Here is a 19,533-nt window from a genome sequence, read left to right on the forward strand (position 1 = left end):
CCTAGCTTTCATTCCAATATTCTTGTTTAAGAAGCATAAATGAAAACTTTCCCAAAGTATATATAGAAATAGTTTTCAAAAAAAAAAAAAAAAAAACAGAAAAGAAAGAAAATAATTTTCTCCTCTCTGTCATATTTTGTTCTTGAGTCTCATAAGGGCATCTAAGTGTTGTGGTTGGGTGCTTTGAGGAATAAGCAAAGGAGGGGGGGGGGGGAAGTAATAATTATTCAATTTATGATTTTGTCTTGCCATGAAAGCCAAATAATTTTTTGAGAAGTATAAACAGATTATAAGATTGATTTGTGGGATTTGGTAGGAAAAGTTATTAGGCCATTTAGAACGAATTCTTTTTTCACTTTATTACAAACACAAGGCTTGGGGATGCATCTTTCCTCACTTTTTAATTATTGCTTCCCTTGTTTTTTATTTTGCTATATTTTTTCAACAAGCTAGCCATGGTTTTTGAATATGTATATCATATTCAGGGTGTTGGTGAAAGCAATGATAGAATTAATGATATTCATACAACTACAGAAACTAATTGATGTGTGTAAGGTGATCAAAGAAATAAAAATAAATCAATTTATTTTAAATAAAATATTTAATATCACATTTATCTTATTTGTACTATTTTACAAAAAAAAAAAAAAAGTTGTTTTAAATAAAATCTTCTGATATCAATTTTGACTTATTTAAATCATTTTAGGAAAAAAAGAAAATCAATTTTAAATAAAAATATTTTAATATTCATTTGATGTATTAATTTATTTTTTACAAAATCTCAAAATATCTCATTTAATTTATTTTAGGAAAATGAAATTTTGTTTTATTAATATAGTATCAAATTTTGATTTTATTTTTATTACTTTTTCCTAATTTGTGGTACTATAAATAGGGACCCTTGTCATTAGAAAAAAAGGGGAGTTTCTTAAATAAAGAATTCTTTGGAGGAGAATTTCTTACAAAAATTCTTTGGAGAAAGTTTTTAGTGTTTAGAGAAACTTTTTAGAGTGAATCTCTCCACAAAAAAAAAAAAAACTCTGCAAAAGGTGCGTTTTCATTACCTTATTGTCTCTATATTTTTTTAAAATTTTATCTTAAGCAAATTAAACCTCATTGCTAACTAAACTTAATTGAATGTTGCATTTGGTAGGGATTTAAACTCAGTGATCCGCATCTCATACAACAAGTAATTTCTTTGGGATTCGAATTCTTATTCTTCTTTTCTTCTCTTGTTAAAAGATAAAGAGAAAGAAAAGAAAATGTAAGAAAATTTTAGTATTTTTTGTACTACTTTTTTTTCTTTTATCATCATTTAAAAAAAAATTCTTTAGTCTTTTTCTTCTCCATAAAAAAATAGAGAAAGAAAATAACATAACACAAATGTTCTTTTTTTATTTATCCGTATTTTATTACCCTTTTTAATCTCAATTCTTAATCTTTATTTTCTTTTCTCTAAAATATAGAGATAAAGAACGTAGATAAAATTTTATCATTATTATTATTATCATCATCATTTATTATTATATTATATTTTATTACTATTAGGGTTCTTTTCCTTTTTACTTGTTTTCTTTCTTCTACTTCTTATTATTATTATTTCTTTCTTTGTTCATTCTTTTTTTTTGTTTCTTTCCTTTTTTTTTATTGTTATTATGTTTCCTTTCTTTTACTATCCACATTGTTATATCATAATTATTGTTATATGCACCTAAGTGTAACTCCATTTAAATTTTTTAATGTTTTGAAATTCTTTCAATTTAAAATTCTTTATGTTTTAAATAAGACTTTTTTTAAAAAAAAAATCATTTAGCAAATTTGTCTCTAATGCTATAAATGTTTTATGTTTTTTCAAAACCTTCAAAATTTAACATATGATTTCATAAGATTTCATAAACCAGTCTTTTCTAAAAACTTATACCGTTTTCCTTAAAAAAATCATACGATGGAATCTAGAACTTTCTGGAAGTCCGTTATTTCTAAATTCTTGAGGTGAGAGATCAATATCTTTGGAAGTCCGAAATTTGATCCCAAGAAAAAATGAATTTAATTAATGTTTAAAAAAAATCTTTATTCAAAAAATAGTCTATGATAAATTTTGAGAAATTGTAATAATTTCTCATTTTCTTAAGGTGAGAAACTTTCCTTAAATATGTAGTCTTAATTAATGGAATATTATTCCACTTATTTTATGAGATCATTGCTTCAAACATTGGAGTAATGAGGGGTAGAATAAGACATTAGTTTAAAAATAAATTTTAAAAAAATTTCAATTTAAGATTTGAAATTTGACCACCGTTTTTTAAATGGGTGTTGTGAGGTGCTAATACCTTCCGCACACACAAATGACTCTCGAACTCAACTCAATTTTTTCGCAGACAATTTTTTTTTACTTTATTTCAGTGTCCAATCACACTGTAAAAAAGATTGGTGGTGACTCCTATTTTATTTTAAAACTAGCTCTTTTGATAACGTCGGCCGCTTCGCGTCGTCTCGGGCACGTGGCGACATTACAAATTAAACATTTGATAGGGTTGTATCAATTTTTACCACTATAAATTTCATCAATTATAACTTTATATATGGCACGGTGCATCAATTTTAGTCGTAAATTTAGATTAAAATCTATGCTTTTGTGTAATGTTCTCATTTGGGTTGTTTTAGGCTTCTCTCAAGTCCTTTGTGTTGTTCTTCTCTTCTTCTTGTACTTCTCTCGTTATATATTAATGAAACGAGAATGATGATGATGCTACCGAGGTGTCCACCTAATAGAAATGTCTCGGCACTTACTAAAACAAATTATATTTCATCAATTTAAATCTCAAACTTGGTAACATAATATACACTAGTGGTTAAATCTGACTAGAACGTTCCTTATGCATGTCGGTCTATGATATGCACTTATTTAATTAATATTGATCACACTGAAAATGTGTTATCTAGCTCCACTTAATTCGAAGTTATTCCTATATTTTATGTGTTTAATTATTTTATTATTTTATAGATTTTGAGTATCAAGGAGGTAGAATAAAGTGTTAAGAAGGAAAATGAAGCTAAAACGGATCAATTCGGAGGTCTAACGAAGCAAATTAGACAAAATTTGACAACATCAAGGCACTGTTCGTACGTACTATTATAAAATAACAGTTTTAGCATTTTTAGCATATCTTTTGATCCTAATGACTACTTTGGATAAATAATCGATCGTTTTATTCATTCTTCCACGCCCTCTATCCATCTACCGTATAACTTTTTAAATTTATTTCTTCTTATCTCTGTAATCAAGTAAATATGATGTGGGTCTCTATCTTTTCCACCACTATGTGCGAAGGTAAGAAGCTTTGTTCTTTCTAGCTTTGAGGATTTTGGATGAACTCATATATTTTTTTTGGTGTATTATGGGTAGTATGATTGAAACTTCTTATGAATTACATTTGATTGTGCAATTTGATGCTTTGGATATATATTAACATATAATTGTATGTTAATCTCCGAAAAGAAGCAATAGGTTAATTAGGTAGGTTATTTGTGATTTGTGCTCGACAACAAAGAGCATTGTCCTATTGACTTGGGGAAAACCATATGAAAATTGTAATTAGGTTTTTTTTTATTAAAAATGTGTTATACTAGGAGAAATTCGTAACACATATGTGTCACTAAATATTACTATTATCAATAAATTTTTAACTTGTGCCACTAGAAGTATTAGTAACAATGTCACCAAAGCTTAACAAAAGTAAATGTTGCTAAAACTTTACTAAAATTTCTCCTCTTCTTTTAGTTTCCCTCCAACCTTTTTATTAAATAATTTATTAATTATATATTTTTTTAATCCTAAACTTTTCATCTCCACAACATCCCCTTTTCTCTACCCTCCACGAAATCCCAACCCCCCCCCCCCCCCCCCCCCCCTTCTCAATCCTCTCCATCTTCACCTCCAACGGCTGGCTACCCACAACGATAAACCTCCATCGAACCTGTCCATGTCCACTTTCAACGGTCGACAATCCACGACGGTGAACCTCCATCGAACCTCTCCATCTCCACCTCCATCGACGACGCCCCAAATCCAAACTCTGTTTCTAGCTACGGAGCCACACATCCCAAACTTCATTTCTCATATCGACGGTGACCCACGCTCTTTTGACTGGCCTTTCCTACTTCGTTTCTCAATCTAACAGCAGCCCACAATGCTTCAGCTGGTAACCTACTCGGTTTATTAATTAACTTGATTAGGATTCTTCTCATCTAATTATATTGGCTAATGATATTTAGGACCATTTGTTAGTTTTTCTAATCTATTGGGCTAGGCATAGGTAAAGAGATAAAAATCGTACCTTGATAATTCGATTATCAAAATTACATTTGGTGGTTGCATTCTTCTAAGCTGGAAGGTTTCGTTTAATCGCATTTCTATTGTGAGACCCGTACCTGAGTTAAGAGGTTAAATTTTGGTTAAGTATAAAAAGTAGACATTTTGAGTGAAAGGTTTGACAAAAGCTATCAACAGGCAATGAAGTAAGACTAAGCAACAAAGAATTTGGCTTTTGAATTAGTTCGCGAGAAGGGTTATACAACAAGATTTTTGAAGTTTAAGTGTTAGTATGCGATTAAGGGTTCTTCGCAGCAAGTTGAAGACTAGGCGAGAAAGGAATAAGAAGTGTTCTACAAATTTTCTAAGGATGTTTAATGGGACACGTGTAGAAGATTAAGCTAAGTATGGTTAAGTTAAATATTAATTAAGCTTCCATGTGCACCACTATGAGTAGAAGCTGGCGTGATAATGCAAGGTCCACAAAAATTCAGTGCATAAGAGTTCGAGGTTTAGACAATCTGTGAACCCCTAAATCCTCAGTCTTTTCTTTCAAATTGGGCTAACTCTTACACAACCACAATATATATGCTAAGCTTAGAGAAAATCCTCAAGGAAAGAGAATATTATCTACAAATAAGAAAGTTGGTTAACAATTCTGTGCTACATACTTCAACTGATAATAAAAATAATTTCAAGCACAATCTTCAAGATACATAACATGTTGCTTGATGGTAAAAGCATGTTTTATATAAAATATGGTTCTAAAGCTTTGCATGTAACAAAATTAGCATACAAAATTAGAAATGTGCGATATCCAATTCTGTGATCTTTTGTCTCCATTCCACCTTTCATTAAATGTGAAACTTTGCCTTTCTATGTAGAAAAATACTTCCAAAGACACATTATCATATAGGTTATATCTTCAATTTCTTCCTAGATAAGCTATATTTAACTTTAAACACTTTCTTCTCTTTTCTTCAATTTTCATGCTTCTTCTCTTTATATGGAATAATAGTATATGATAAGTCATTCTCTCTCTCTCTCTCTCTCTGTTAGTTTGGTTGCCTAAGCATACTTCATTATTTTTTTTCCTTCTCCTTTTAGCAAGATTTATTTGTTTGTCTTAAATTCTTTGGAACAATAGTATCCCTTCCTTTGATATCCGTTCCTTTGATGGGTATAATGAGTTTGTTAACCATTTTGCTTTTATTTTTTATTTAATTTAAAAGGCTATATTTTTATTATTTAATAGTTTTATAAGCTTTTAACCTCATTTAAAAACACTCGTTTGAATTATTAGAAAAATTCAAAATTGAAAAAAAGAAGAAGAGAGGCTAATACCAATTTATATTCTTAACTGTCGACTTCTATCTGTTTAACTCTAAATTAATAATTGTATTAATTTTAACTCTGAACTTTCTTAATTGTATAAATTTAAAGTCTTCAATTATGTTTTATTTTGATAAACATCATCGCGTGAGACATAATTTTATCGATTAACCTTCTAAATCTACATAAGTGAATCAATTTAGATTCTCAATTAAAATGTTTTTAAAAATTGTCCATGGTAATCGTCCATTATACATTTGAAGAAGACACATGTAATAATTGTTGTATTTGACGATTTCAAATATAATCTTAATAAAAGTTTTAAATAGATTGACTCGTAGCTATTTAGAAATTTAATTGAAAAAAATAAATATCTTGCGCAATATTTTTCATACTAAATTTTTATAAGAGTGTAAATTGATATACTTATGAATATCTAGTATTTAAATTGATATACTTATTATTTTGGAGTTTAAATTGATAAGGTGTAAATTGTAATTTTCCAAAATTTAAATTAAAAAAAAATTACAATTTTGATTGTTTTCAAATTTTACTTTCGGTTTTTGAAAGCATGTTAAAAAAAATAGGTAAGCAATATGAGTAGTTTGATAAAAGAAAATTGCATTAAATGACAAAAATATTTAGAAAAAAATAGCTCATGACACCAATTTTTTTACATATTGTGAATATGGCAAAATTAATGATATTAGACGGTTATAAAACTATAATCATAGGACTATTGAATGACTATCAGACGGTAATCATAAGGCTATCAGATGGTCATCATAGGAATATGGCAAAATTAGTGATATCAGACGGTATAAAAGGGACTTTTGCAAAAATAGCAAAAAAATTTATGATAATAAAGTCCATGTTACAACATTTTCTAAATTTGCAAAAGTAGCAAATTTAAAAGTGATGAACCTTTGATAGTTTTATAATTATCATCTGATAGCCCTCTGATAGCTTTATGATTACCGTTTAATAGTTATATGATATCACTAATTTTGTCATATTTGCAATATACAAAAAAAATTGATTTCATGAGCCATCTTTTTCTAAATAATTTTATTATTTAATGTAAATTTTCTTTAATTTTTTTTGTATTAGGCTCTCGCTTTCTAGAAAGATATTATGAGAGGGAGAGATAGAGTCAAAGGACACTATGCTTTATTGTTAAAGCCAAGAGGGACCCTTTTTTTCTTTCTTTTTATGTTCAATGTAAGAAAGGTATAGATACTTTACTCCCTAAAAACTATATCCTATTTTTGGTGTTAAATTTTAAATATTATGTTTTAAATTTATCCATGGAACTAAAAAAGTAAATTGCTAATTAGTATAAAATTTATTACTAAACATTTTAGATTTATTTTGTTTATCTTTTAACAATTTTGATTTTATCCTTTATATATTGAATCTTTATTAACACAAAATGTTCAAGATTAATTGAGAGAACTAAAAAACCCTATCAAAGATATTCAATGTTTCAATTTGATCATATAGACATATCACTCAACTATAAAATAAAATATTTACTACATCCATATGGCTTAGTATTAAATGAAGAAAAACCTCCAACCTCGAATTTGAAGATAGTTGTATACGTTAACTATTGCTACATTATATTCACTTTGATAAGAAAAATTTGTTAATTGTTATAGAAAGTTGATACATTGTTGAAATAAATGTTGGTATTGTAACAACCATCAATTTCATAATACTATAGGTTTTCATATAAATATTTTAACATATAATTAGTGATTGTAAGGACTAAATGGAAAAGAAAAATTAACACCCAAAAACAATGACATTTACATATATTAAGAAGATCAATTTTCAAATTAAAATAAGGAAAGTAACCAAAAAAAAATTATCACTCATCACACCATGCTTCGCCACCGTCGTTGCCTCCGCCTTTTCAGGACAACCCCGTCGACATGGGAGTAGCTATAAAGCTTGGGTTAACTTGTCCAGCCATTATAACCAAGACCTTGTCGTTAAACATGGCGCATGGTAGCGGATTCAGATCACCGTCGCTTTTGCCTCGACCAGACTCCATGTCAGCATCTCGAGCAGCACCGTGGTTGCCGTTCAATATAGAAACAGAAACCTTCCGGCAATAGGAACAGCCAAGGATCAATAGAGAAAAAGAGATAAGAATACAAACGGCAGCAAGGGCACCGAATAAGTACGGTAAGGGCGAATGCCATGGTGTGATGGGGGCGGCTGCCTCTGCCTCCATGTGGTGATAAGAGATTCTCTCTGGTGGTTGCAGCAATGGCTATCTATTATCAGTTCTATGGTATGTGAGCTTTTTGTTGTTTGTATTAAAGAGTTTTTTGGAAAGAAGATGGGAATGAAAATGAAATGCATGAAAAGGTATCTACATATATTTATATTTTTTTATTTCTGTAATTACAATTTTACCCTCATAACTCTTGATTTTGTGTATTGTGTGTGTGTATGTAATTCATATTAGAGAGGAATTAGGAAGAAACTAATAAAGTCTTAAAATAAAAAATGTTTTCAAACATAATCTAAATTTCAATTTTATATTCGCATATTTAAAACTTTTAAAATTTAACTTATCTCTATTAGAAATAAAATTTAAAATTTAAAATGCTCAAAATATTAATGACATTATAGATATAAATTAAAGTTGGAAATTTTAAGACTTATCAAATGCTTCTTAAATTCTATGCACCTGTATTAGATCTAAAATTGAAGACTTCACAATTCCATGCAACATTTTTTAGTTCAAAAGTTGAATAAAGGCAAATTATACTCTAAAATTTAAGATATATGAAACTTATAATTTAACCATTGTATGTTTATGTTTGTGAGTATATATTTGCAAGAAGTAGACAAATAAGGATGAATAGAAACATAAAAGAATAGAGAATCAATACATAAAATTGTATTTATGTGCATGCTTGTTCACGAAAAGGATGTTAACTACATTTACTGGCAAAGGGAGAGAGCAATTATTTAGTTCACTTTCTTGAATTAGAAAGTTTTACCTATTACATTTTTTTCAAAACCTTAAAATCTGTACTAATCTAAATATGATGAAATGTTAAATTTAACTTAAGTTGTACTCCATCGGTCAAAGTGTTATTCAAGATACTTTAACATATACATATATAATTTTTACTTGTAACCCTCCTTGATTGATGGTAAATATTTCATGAATAATGTTAAGTACTTATGTTCAAGTTGGCAACTGATCTTTGACCGAAATTTGTGTTTGGATCGGAATAGAAATCTGATGGAAAGTTTGGGCTTTAATTATGGCTGCATGTGATTCATGAAGCCGTGGGTTTCCTAAGATGGGATATATATGTGTTAGCTAACAAACAAATAAATAAAGGGAGGGAAATGAGTACAATAAGTTAGAAAACTATCTAACTTGGTGGCCATTATTTAGTTCAAGGGAGTTATATATAATTTTGGATCTTTCCAAATGAGTGTTTCTTGTAACCATATAATTGGAAAGATATTGAAAATAAATATATAACTTGTTTTGGAGTGTTAAAAGAAAATTCAAGTGACATCCTACATTGCATCTTTAAAAGAAATTACTTTTTCCATTTTCAACAATTGATTTTGAAATGAAATATCATGATATCTAATATGGTGTTAAAGTCCATCTTCAAGTGGTGTTGCCACACAAATCCCTCTATTAGAAACTAAAGTAATAGAATATAATTTTGAATTTTGCATCGTCTTAGGATTTGGAAAATTCCTCACATAATACTCTCATTTATTATTTTTATTTTGATTAAAAAAAAAAAAGTTAATTTTAGTACTTATACTTCCAACTTTAGTTCATAGTTTTCTAGAAAACTATCATTGCCTTCCTTAAAAATAAACTGAAAATAAAAGGATTATGTATACGAGAATAGGTAGGAAACCGACAAAAAGACAGAAAGTGAAGAAGAAAGGATACGGATCTTTAATTAGAATTCTGTTCTCAGCTGCATCTTACAAGAAATGTTCTCATAAATTGGGAGCTTCTGTGAATTGCCAAATGAATTAATGTCACAGAAATACAAAGTTACAAACAATAAAATACCGTTTCGAGGCTTTGGCCACTCTCACAAACTCATTTTCAGTTCAACTAACAAGAACAAGATGTTCTTCTCCCTTCCAATGAATCTGAAACACCAAACTCTCCTCCCCACACCTAAAAACTTACTTCCACAATATAAAAATAAAAATTAACAAAAGAAAAAAGAAAATTTACATTCCTTTGAAAGGAAGATCCATCGACACGATTACTTACATTAATGGTTAATCCTAACAGTAAAAAATTACCGGTATCATCAACAATGTGTAGCTCTCTCAAATTATTCTCCGCTGATCATTAGTGATTGACAAGGTACCCTCTTGATTTCAACAAAAGTCGAAAACTCATTGCTCATGGATTGCTTCCATGGCTCTCCATCCATCTGCAAAAATGAGTCTTTCCATTCTCCACCTCGAAGTTCAAATCGAATCGCTGCAGCCTGCCAAAAGATCAGTTTATACCAATGTTATTCAATTTGCATCCATTCCCTTTCTTTAAACTTGAATCCAAATAATGCTTTAGGAATGACATGTAGTCATCAACATGTTTGAATTACCTGAACTATATGTTTAGCTGAGATGAGTTCTCCCATAACAAGTGATGCATGCCATCCTTGTTTTAGACCAAAAACTTCTAAAAGACCATCATCAACTTGTGCCTCTACAAATCCTCTCTAAAAATTAAATAAAAATATTAAAGGTAATTATTCTTTTTCTAGAAGTTTTAAGCTTAATTTTCAATTAAGAATTTGAAGGTAGAAAGAATATGGCAGGTTATGGTAGGATATAATATAACAATTCCATATACAGTTGGAACTACGAAGACTTCTTTTTTACTCCACTTTCAAACAAAAGCAATCTCAACAAGGAATATGATTCCAAAATGAAACTCTAGGTTATCTCCTATTCCTTAGGGGTTGCAATAAAAAGGGCCAAGCCACGAGCAGAAACTATCTCTTGTTTAGAGTCCAAGTGGAATTGAGCCAGAAAGTAGAATTTAATGAAAAAGAAACAAAAAAAAAATTATTGTGTGGTTTATAAAGGGAAAAAAATGGAACTACGTACCTTCTCCATGTACTCAGGTGTAAGATTTCCCCATGGATGCCTACCACTACCATAGTTGTTGAGATTCAAAGCAACAAGAGATCTCACACTGCAGGAAATTATGATTAACACAATAAGATAAATGCCTAAAGTTAGGAAGCAAATATCGTCTCCCCTCAAATTCAAGCTTACACTTGTTTCGTGACCATTTTGTTTTTGAAAATTAAGCCTATACTACTTCCACCTCCAAAAAATTTCTTTTGTTATTTACTTTTCACCAATGGTTTTAAAAAAGCACACCAAATTTTGAGAACTTAAAACAAGTAGTTCTCAAAAACTTGTTTCCAGTTTTGAAATTTGGTTAAAAATTCAACCCTTGTACTTTATAAAAATGTAAATCATTGTAAGAAACGAGAGAAAATAGGCTTAATTTGAAAAAACTTAAAAAATGATTACCAATGGGTCTTAATTAACACTTCAATCGCAATATATTGGGTGTTGGCTAGTGAAAACATAGTTCCTATACTGAAATACACTTCAAACAATTGCATGAAGAATTCTACCTGGGAATCCCCCTTTCCTCATAGCCAGATAAAAACACTGAAAATTTGTAGGGTTATACTTTTAATATCTGCTGAAGGTTCAGCTTGTTTTTGCTGTTAGTTTTAGTTTGATATTTAGATATTCCTAGTTGCTGCTGTTGCAACCATTAGGCTGCCATATAGCACTATCCAATTAATCACTACCATATTCCTTTCAAAGCAACAGTTCAATAAACGAAATTCTGTTTATTTCATCGATATCATAGTGAAAGTGTGAGCTAAAAAACACAATTGTAAATACAAATTAAGAAAAAAAAGAGCGAATGATACCTTGAGGGAATTAAAACCTGCTCCCAATCTGAGCAATTGACCTTTTTGACATGCATCCTTAGGATGTTTTTAAGGCCCCTACAACCAGAAATTTGCATTAGAAAATCTGACTCTTTAGAACTCTTATTCAAATCACAAAGTAACAATCCTAAAAGCATTTTTCAGGCTTATGGAAACTTTTTATAGGGAAAGAGAATATCTAACCTTAAACCCGGATCACTAGAGCAAGGCGTGAAGAACCAGCCCTGACCGCAACTATAGCCAGAATAAATCAACTGTAATAGGAGATCGTAATCAGTTAAACACATCCTTACATTTCTATAAACATCATTGAACATTTAAGATGTCAACTTAATAAATGTCCTAAAATCTTTTCTAAGGAACTCAACTATAAATCTCCATCAAGCCCTGGTGTTTTTATCATTCCCAAACTTTTCATAAATTTTGTGTCCTGAAAAGATTTTTCCAGCTTGGACAACAGATAAAGAATAACCTCTCTTTACCACCTCATCCCAAAGATAAAGGATCAACACCCCTCCCAAGTTCTCCAAGAGACTCCACCTCCACTCAATATCTCGACTTTGGAGGTTAAAGTTGAGGAAGAATTGACTAATACAGATGGGAAAAGAAGCATGTAATAGAAAAACTGAAGGGACAAAATTATTAACTAATCGAACCTTGTTTGCAATTGGACCTTGTGCAAGGTAAGGTTTTTCATTACGTAGATTGTGGAAGCCATAAGCAACCTGAGCATCCATTCCTGCATGATCAAAATAAATAAATAAACCTACATCAATACAAAATGCTTTTTTTTTAATTTCCAGACCACATTGGTACAAAAATGCATTTTGATACCAACCAAATTTGTCAAAGCATATTATCTTTAGAGGTACGATTCTTAAAGCTAAAAGGCTAACAATTGTCGCATGAGCCAATTTTAGACACAAGACACTTCCGCGACAGTATAATAGATAGTTTAGTAGAATGCTAGCTGCTTGCCCAAAAAAGAAATATAGAAACAAGGATGGCTTTAATACTATACAACTTTAGAACACACACAATAACTGTGTCATTACCTAAGAAAAGACAAACTCAATTCTTCTTTTAAACCTATTAACTTTTGACCATAAAAGATACAGACAATTAACAAAACTCAAGAAATGTTGAAGACTAAACATATATACAAAAATGGTCCAGATTAACCATAGGCTTCATATAAAAAGTAGAGTAATAATGGATATGCTAATTCTCCACATGTTTAAGCTTAGAGAGAACTTTCCCATAGCTACTTAAAAGTAAGTTTCTGCCTGCAAACCTCTTTTAACATTGACATAAAATCAAGTTCTGCCATACACTAGAATCAATTTGCATACGAAGTCCAATAATATTGACATTTAAATAATTAGACGAATAAATGCACTGCTCTTCAACTTTTTATGTATAAATACCTAATGTTTCTTTAAGGTCTATCTTTGATGAATGTAATTGACTCAGGTCATAAAAGTATAAATCCCTTAGAGTATGCACAATGCATAAATCAAAATGCCTAATATACCTATGCTGAAGTAATTATAAAATACTCCTTCGTAGCAACTTGCTTTCTCTGATAATGCCTCCTCGATTTCCAAGCTCTGTGGCCACAAAAAAAAAACTTCTACCATTGAAATACAAAATCTTTATTGTAAAGATTAGGTCGAAAGAAAAAGTCGAGCATTTTAAAGATTAAAACTAATATTCTTACTTGTATCTCTAAAAGCACAATGAGAAACAGAAAGAAAGTTGAAATATATCAAAGTGAAATGTTTATTAATAAGACAGAGCAGATCCAAAATATGTTCAGCAAGACTATAAAAGTATTGCTAAGTAATAGAATGCACAAACCTCATCAAGAGCAAGCTCTTCTGTAGGTTTCATGCAATGTGGTAATTTCCCATTTTCTCCTGATGGTGTAGAAAGAAAAACATGCCAACTGCATCACAATATTCATACTTATGAGAAGCAATAAACGGTTAACTGATGCTTGCACTATCCACAGACACAGAGCACTCAAAAGTGCACTATCAAAGCATTCACATATACAAAACCATAAAAACTAGGAAAACAGTACCAAATTATCCCACTAACCTATCTAATTTGCGAATCTGACCGGTGGTTGCTCTGTCCAGGGATCTTTTGATAGCTGACTTCCAAGCAAAAGGAAAAGAACCACCCTGAAAAGAGCATTCAATCCTAAGGCTCAACAAATTATGATATTTATATATATATATATGTGTGTGTATATATTGATAAGAAATATGTATATTCATAAAACAAAAGAGAACAATCTTGCCCTAAGAGGCAAGAGAGCCCTCCCCAAAAGAAACTAAAAAATGATGGCCTTGATTCGTGCTCTACCAAAAAGTTGTGTGTTGCAACACAGTCCAAAAAGAATCAAAAGAATTATAGTTATCTTCAAAAACTCTACTATTCCTTTCTTTCCAAATGCACCACAAAAGAGATCGGGTAGCACATCTCCAAAAGATGTTTCCTTTCAGACTATAACCTCTAACGTTGAGCCTTTCAATATATATATATACAAACTTTCATGAGAAAGAAGAACTCACCCAGCCAAAGGTTCTGGATAAGTCGTTGCCCGTACCAAGAGGAATTACTCCTACTGGAGGAACAGGCCGCCTGTCCTTTTTCTCAAGTTCTAATAGACAACCAAGTACCCAACCAACAGTACCATCACCTCCAGCAACCTGTTCCATTATCAAATCGAAAATCACGTATAACCAAAATTGATAAAGCCAAAATTCATATAACTACACATGTATTTACTTTAATCATACCATGACCCTCATCTTCTCTCGAACATCTTTAGCACAAGCATCACCAAGTTCAGCCAACAACTCAAGGCATCCCAATCCATATCTAACAAATTCATGAGGCTTCACATCTGTTAAGTCAAAAACCTGCACAAAATTTACCATCTTTTAGAAGGAAGAAACTGTGCATATACATATTCTAATACAATTTTTTTCATAAAGAACAATGCAATACGCAATTTGAACTCCCAAATTCTGATTCAAGTTGACAGTAATTATGAGAGTATTTTAATAACTAGACATGGACAATTGAAAAAGATATAAGAAAGTGCATAAAACCTGTTCTTCGCTAATTAACATCTGGAGTCTGTCCTTAAGCAAGCGGCCATGGCGACCACCACTCCGTGGATTAATAAACACCACCATCGGTGAATCCGGAGGTTGTTCGGTAGTCTCGGGAACAGAGGTTGAGGCAGAGATAGAATCGAGCCTAGTACCAGGTAACCGGCTTTCTCCAGCGGTAGGGTCCTGGAGGCGGATGGAATCTCTCATAGCAAAACGAAGGTACTGCGGCATCTGAAGCTTCTTCCGCAAGTCCTCCTTGTCAATTCGTAACCCTGTCAATCCACATCCTTTGAAGGACTCAATCATGGAAGATCGAGACGCGATTCGAGTTGTTGAATCGTCTCCGCCTCTCGACGTTGGCGAGTCCATTAGTTTTAGTTATAGAGGGAATGTTGAAATGTGGGGAGGAGATGGTAAAATGGTGGAGAAGTGGGGGATCGAGTGAAGAAAAAATCAAATAAAAGACATTCCGGGGAAGTCAGAGGCAGAGGAGTTGGGAGAGAGGAGAGAAAGAGAGAGAGAGAAAGAGAAAGCGAAAGAGAGAGGAAAGGGGGGAATTGAAAAGAGATGATTGGGGGCCGGCATTTGATTGGTGAGAATATTTCAATTATAATAACACCATTGACGGCGGGAAGCTCCGGTGGGATTTACAATTTTCGTTTTTCTTTTCTTTTAAAAGTCCGGCGAGGGGGTCATGAAGACAGTTATACCCTTGGAGAAATGGATTTATTTACTTTTATGTCCTCCAATCGAGTTGGTGGGACGTGTTGTGGACGCGGCTTTTTATTCTTCTTTCAGCTCTTTTTCGTTTTTTTTGTTTTCCTATCTTTATTTCAATATCTATTTGCTTTCATATTTAATACCCAAATAATGAGCTTATATTTATAAACACTATTCCATTTTCATTTCTTTTTCTTTTGTTTTTTCAATTTCTATTCATCTTTATGTTTTTTATTTATTTTGAAATCGTCAAAATAAATAGAATTAATATAAAAAAATTACCCATTCAAAACAGAGGTTGAAATAAAAATAAAAAATTATAATAAAAAATGCAAAAAAATCAAAAATCAAACCAAATAAAACCAATCTGTTTATCTAGTTATTTTTTGGGCACAAGTTTGGATTTGGTCTTCTTTTTACCAATGTTTTTGTTTGTCAAACCATGCTTAACTCAATCCTAATTGTCATAACTTTTCTTTTTAGAGTTCATAATTTCAATTGTTTAAGCACTTATTGTTACACTCAAAGTTTGCTAGTTGTGTTTTAAGATTTAGCTAATAACTCATATATTGTACTAAAAAAAGTTGTAAATCAACGTAATAATAATTTGAAAGAAAATACGTCCATTTTTCACAAACCAATATGCAATACAATAGGTTGAGTAGGTTGAATTTTAGGCATGAAATTGAGTGAGAGTCATATGAAACTTGATAATATATATAAGCTCTCGATATCTACCTATAATTATGTTTACAGTAATTTAATATTTCTAATGTTATTTTTATAGGCAACAACTCCTGAAGTAATCAGTATCCTGTCGAGGGACACTTGTTCATCCAACGTCCATATTAGTTGTTGGGAGATTTTTTTTTCTTTCTGGCAGTGGATATTGCAACTTTTCTAATATTAATTTTGTCTCCCACTTTGGCTAGTAATGGGTGGTTTTTGTTTGTATGATTTTTCTCCCTTGGTCTTACTTATGATATCATTGATTTTTCTCTATACCATAGCATTAATTATGTCTTATCACACATCATTAATGATTTTATTCCTTTGAAATTGTGATAACTTGGGTCCATTAGAGAAAGCATCATGGGGAGTATATTAACAGCATTAAATAATATTAGAATAAGAAAAGTCATTTCTAAGAATAAGTAGAGGTTTGAATTTGATTGAAAACTATCTGATTTTGGCATGTATAATAATATATCCAAAATTTGAAGTATTTCATGTATTGTCATATCAAAACCAAAATTCTTTTTACTCTTCGATGACTTTGGAGATAGAGATCCAACCCTTAATTTATTAGTTGGATATGTATGATGGTTTAACTAGTTTTGTTAGTTAATTGATAAGGTTAAACCTAATTATAAATAATAGATTAAATAGTTGAATACTATTTGATAGGTATTACACAAAACAACCAACGATAACTTATCTAAAATATAACTAACAAATTAAAGTATATCACCAAAACAAAACATTTTTAGCTTATTAACTAAATAACCACACAACAACTAATACAAGTAATTATACACTAACTTTTTGCGCTAATGTGTACTAATGTTATGTGACCTAAATCAATATGAGACACTTATTCTTCATTTGGTCACTTCCTTATAAATATATATACAATAATCAGAAACTTAAATCTATATTTATTTATTTACATGAGCATTACTATAAAATTATGTCCACGGTGTTTGTGTCGACCATTAAATTTAATATATCACCTCAAGTAGAGCAGCGGTGCATGAACGAACTGAGACCATATCTCCAAGAAAAGATAACAATCTATAGATATGAAAGTATGTATCTATACTATCAATATAATTGTGTAGTTTCTATGCATGTTTTGTCGGAGCAATTTTATGTTTGGGTGACATTTATGAGAATTTTTCTAGAAAGCATGAGAGCAAAGACAAAATATTCTAAAGGGATTCATGTTAGTTTGTGAAGATAGTCTACACTTTTAAAAACTTATCAAGAGAAAGTGATCAGAATGACATTATCAGGCTTACAAGCGATGCAAAAGAATGTTTGTACATGGTCATCATGTGTCAAATCGGGTTTCTGAACCCTAGGAGTATAAGGCTTTATTATAAGTGATATATATATTAGAGTGGAACCTCTTTCAAATATAATACACAATTTGAAGACGAACCAAGCGAAAAGTTTGGTAGGCATGCATGTAACACTTAAATACAAAAAACACATGACGTCCAAACCAAGACCGTATCTCCAATAAAGTGCATCTTTATCTTTTGGTGCACATAAGCATAAGAACTTTAAAAGTACAAATGTGTAGCCTTATGTTAGATGATCACCTCTTAAAAAGTTTCTTTAGAAACGTGGAAGTAAGGTAAAAACGTGTTAGAATGACCCTTTGCAGGCCTATAAGAATAATTTGTTTAGCCTTAAAAATAAGTCAAAACAAATAAAAATGATATTATTAGATCAAGAGAGATGCAGATGGAATATCTAGATCATTTGTCACATACTCCATTCCTCATCACTACTATGGTGATATTTCTCACTCTCTTTCCAACTTCACCCACTACAAGCTAAGCTTCTCTTTTAAAAAGTAAAATAAAAATTACATATATTTTTTAACATGTTTAATAACACATTTCTTTTATGTGTTTTATTTTTTAAAAAAACATATGTGTCTGGTAACTATCTCTATCTATTTAGGATAGAGAATTGATCAATTAGATATTGGTATACGATCGTTTAGAACTTGTACCAAGAATAAGAAAAAATAAGATGAGAAATGAAGAAGAAGAAATAAATTCTAGAAGAGGAAATGTAGAAATTGACAAATATTTACATAAATAATTATAATATTGTAAAATAAAAAAAAAAGTAATAATATAAAGAAATTAATAATATGAAGAAGACTAGGGAGATGAATAAATCGCAGAGAAGAGGAAAAAAAAGAAGTGATAAATCGTCAACATTATTTAAGGACAAACTGAAACTTATGAAAATATTATAGACTTTTTGATAATGTTAGGACTGTAAATATTTTGATATTTTATTATATTTATGAAATTAACCTTTTAAAAAAACCAACAAAAGTAAATTACAATAAGAGAGGTAGAAAAGGGCAAAATGAAAAGAAAAAAAAATCTTACCTTGTATCATTTCATTAATAAATTTGGTAACCATTTCAATTTTTTTTTTCCTTAAATTCTATTTTAAACTTTTATTTATTAAAATAAAAAAACTATATATATTTTTTAGATTTTTTAAAAATATAATAAACCGATAAAATATTTACACTCTATAAAACAATTTTAAAAATGAAAAAAGCTCAGACAACACACGATTAATCGGTCACACGTGTGCAAAAGTAGTTTTTTTCTAAATGAATGATTTACTATTGTTTAAATCATGATACACGATTGTGTAGTTCATTTTAACAATAGAAAAAAATTTCAAAAAATTTAAAAGATTGTGTTGATTATGGTAAGCGATCGTATAGTCAAATGTAAATTATCATTAAAAACATTAAATCAAATGATCGTATCAACTATGACAAACGATCGTTTAGATTATGTCAACACGATCGTATAGTTTGTTTTAAACGATGGAAAAAATATACAAATTTAAACGCGATCGTGTTGACAATGGTAAACGATCATTTAGATAATGTCAAAATGATATTTAAACAATCTTAATATTCTCGTATATGAGAAAAATGAGGTAGTTTCATTGAATCTTATCAAAAATGGTGAGCATGAAAGAGTAGATTTAAACAAAAGAATAAATAGTTTAAAAATAGAAGAAATAAGAGATAATATGAAAGAGAAAATGAATAAATGGAGAGAAAAAAAAAGTTAGAAATCCTCCCCAATATTCCAAAACAGATTTAGAAATTATGAAAATATTTTAGTGTTTTATAGCTTTTGTTGGGTTTGGTAGTAAATTAGTTTTTTTTTTTTTTGACTGATTATGTTTTTTATTTTTAAAAAGAAAATATGTTTTATATTTTTAAAACAAGTTTCCTGTATTGAAAAGGAAAAAAGAA

At 30.2% G+C, this 19,533-nt stretch overlaps 1 protein-coding gene across 1 annotated transcript; it reads right to left on the minus strand.

Moving 5' to 3' along the window:
* Nucleotides 1–9,576: 9,576 nt before the first annotated feature.
* LOC101217776 (diacylglycerol kinase 7) lies at nucleotides 9,577–15,393 on the minus strand. Its single transcript, XM_004150281.3, has 12 exons — nucleotides 14,775–15,393; nucleotides 14,460–14,582; nucleotides 14,232–14,369; nucleotides 13,753–13,838; nucleotides 13,510–13,597; nucleotides 13,184–13,259; nucleotides 12,306–12,388; nucleotides 11,833–11,903; nucleotides 11,629–11,706; nucleotides 10,778–10,865; nucleotides 10,270–10,386; nucleotides 9,577–10,152 (listed from the first exon to the last, which is right to left on the minus strand). Exons 1-12 carry the CDS (start codon nucleotides 15,147–15,149, stop codon nucleotides 9,994–9,996), a joined length of 1,482 nt encoding a protein of 493 aa, XP_004150329.1. The 5' UTR covers nucleotides 15,150–15,393; the 3' UTR covers nucleotides 9,577–9,993.
* Nucleotides 15,394–19,533: the final 4,140 nt, after the last annotated feature.

Source organism: Cucumis sativus, chromosome 2, assembly GCF_000004075.3.
Source record: "Cucumis sativus cultivar 9930 chromosome 2, Cucumber_9930_V3, whole genome shotgun sequence".
Lineage (NCBI taxonomy): Eukaryota > Viridiplantae > Streptophyta > Magnoliopsida > Cucurbitales > Cucurbitaceae > Cucumis > Cucumis sativus.

Bases quoted from the DNA above. Each gene is read 5' to 3' on its own strand.
- LOC101217776 (XM_004150281.3), bottom strand. From the start codon at position 15,149: ATGGACTCGCCAACGTCGAGAGGCGGAGACGATTCAACAACTCGAATC. The intron at 14,370-14,459 runs GTATGATTAAAG...ATAATGGAACAG, and splicing joins GAGAGAAGATGAGGGTCATG to GTTGCTGGAGGTGATGGTAC. The intron at 13,598-13,752 runs GTTAGTGGGATA...ATTGTGATGCAG, and splicing joins CAGATTCGCAAATTAGATAG to TTGGCATGTTTTTCTTTCTA.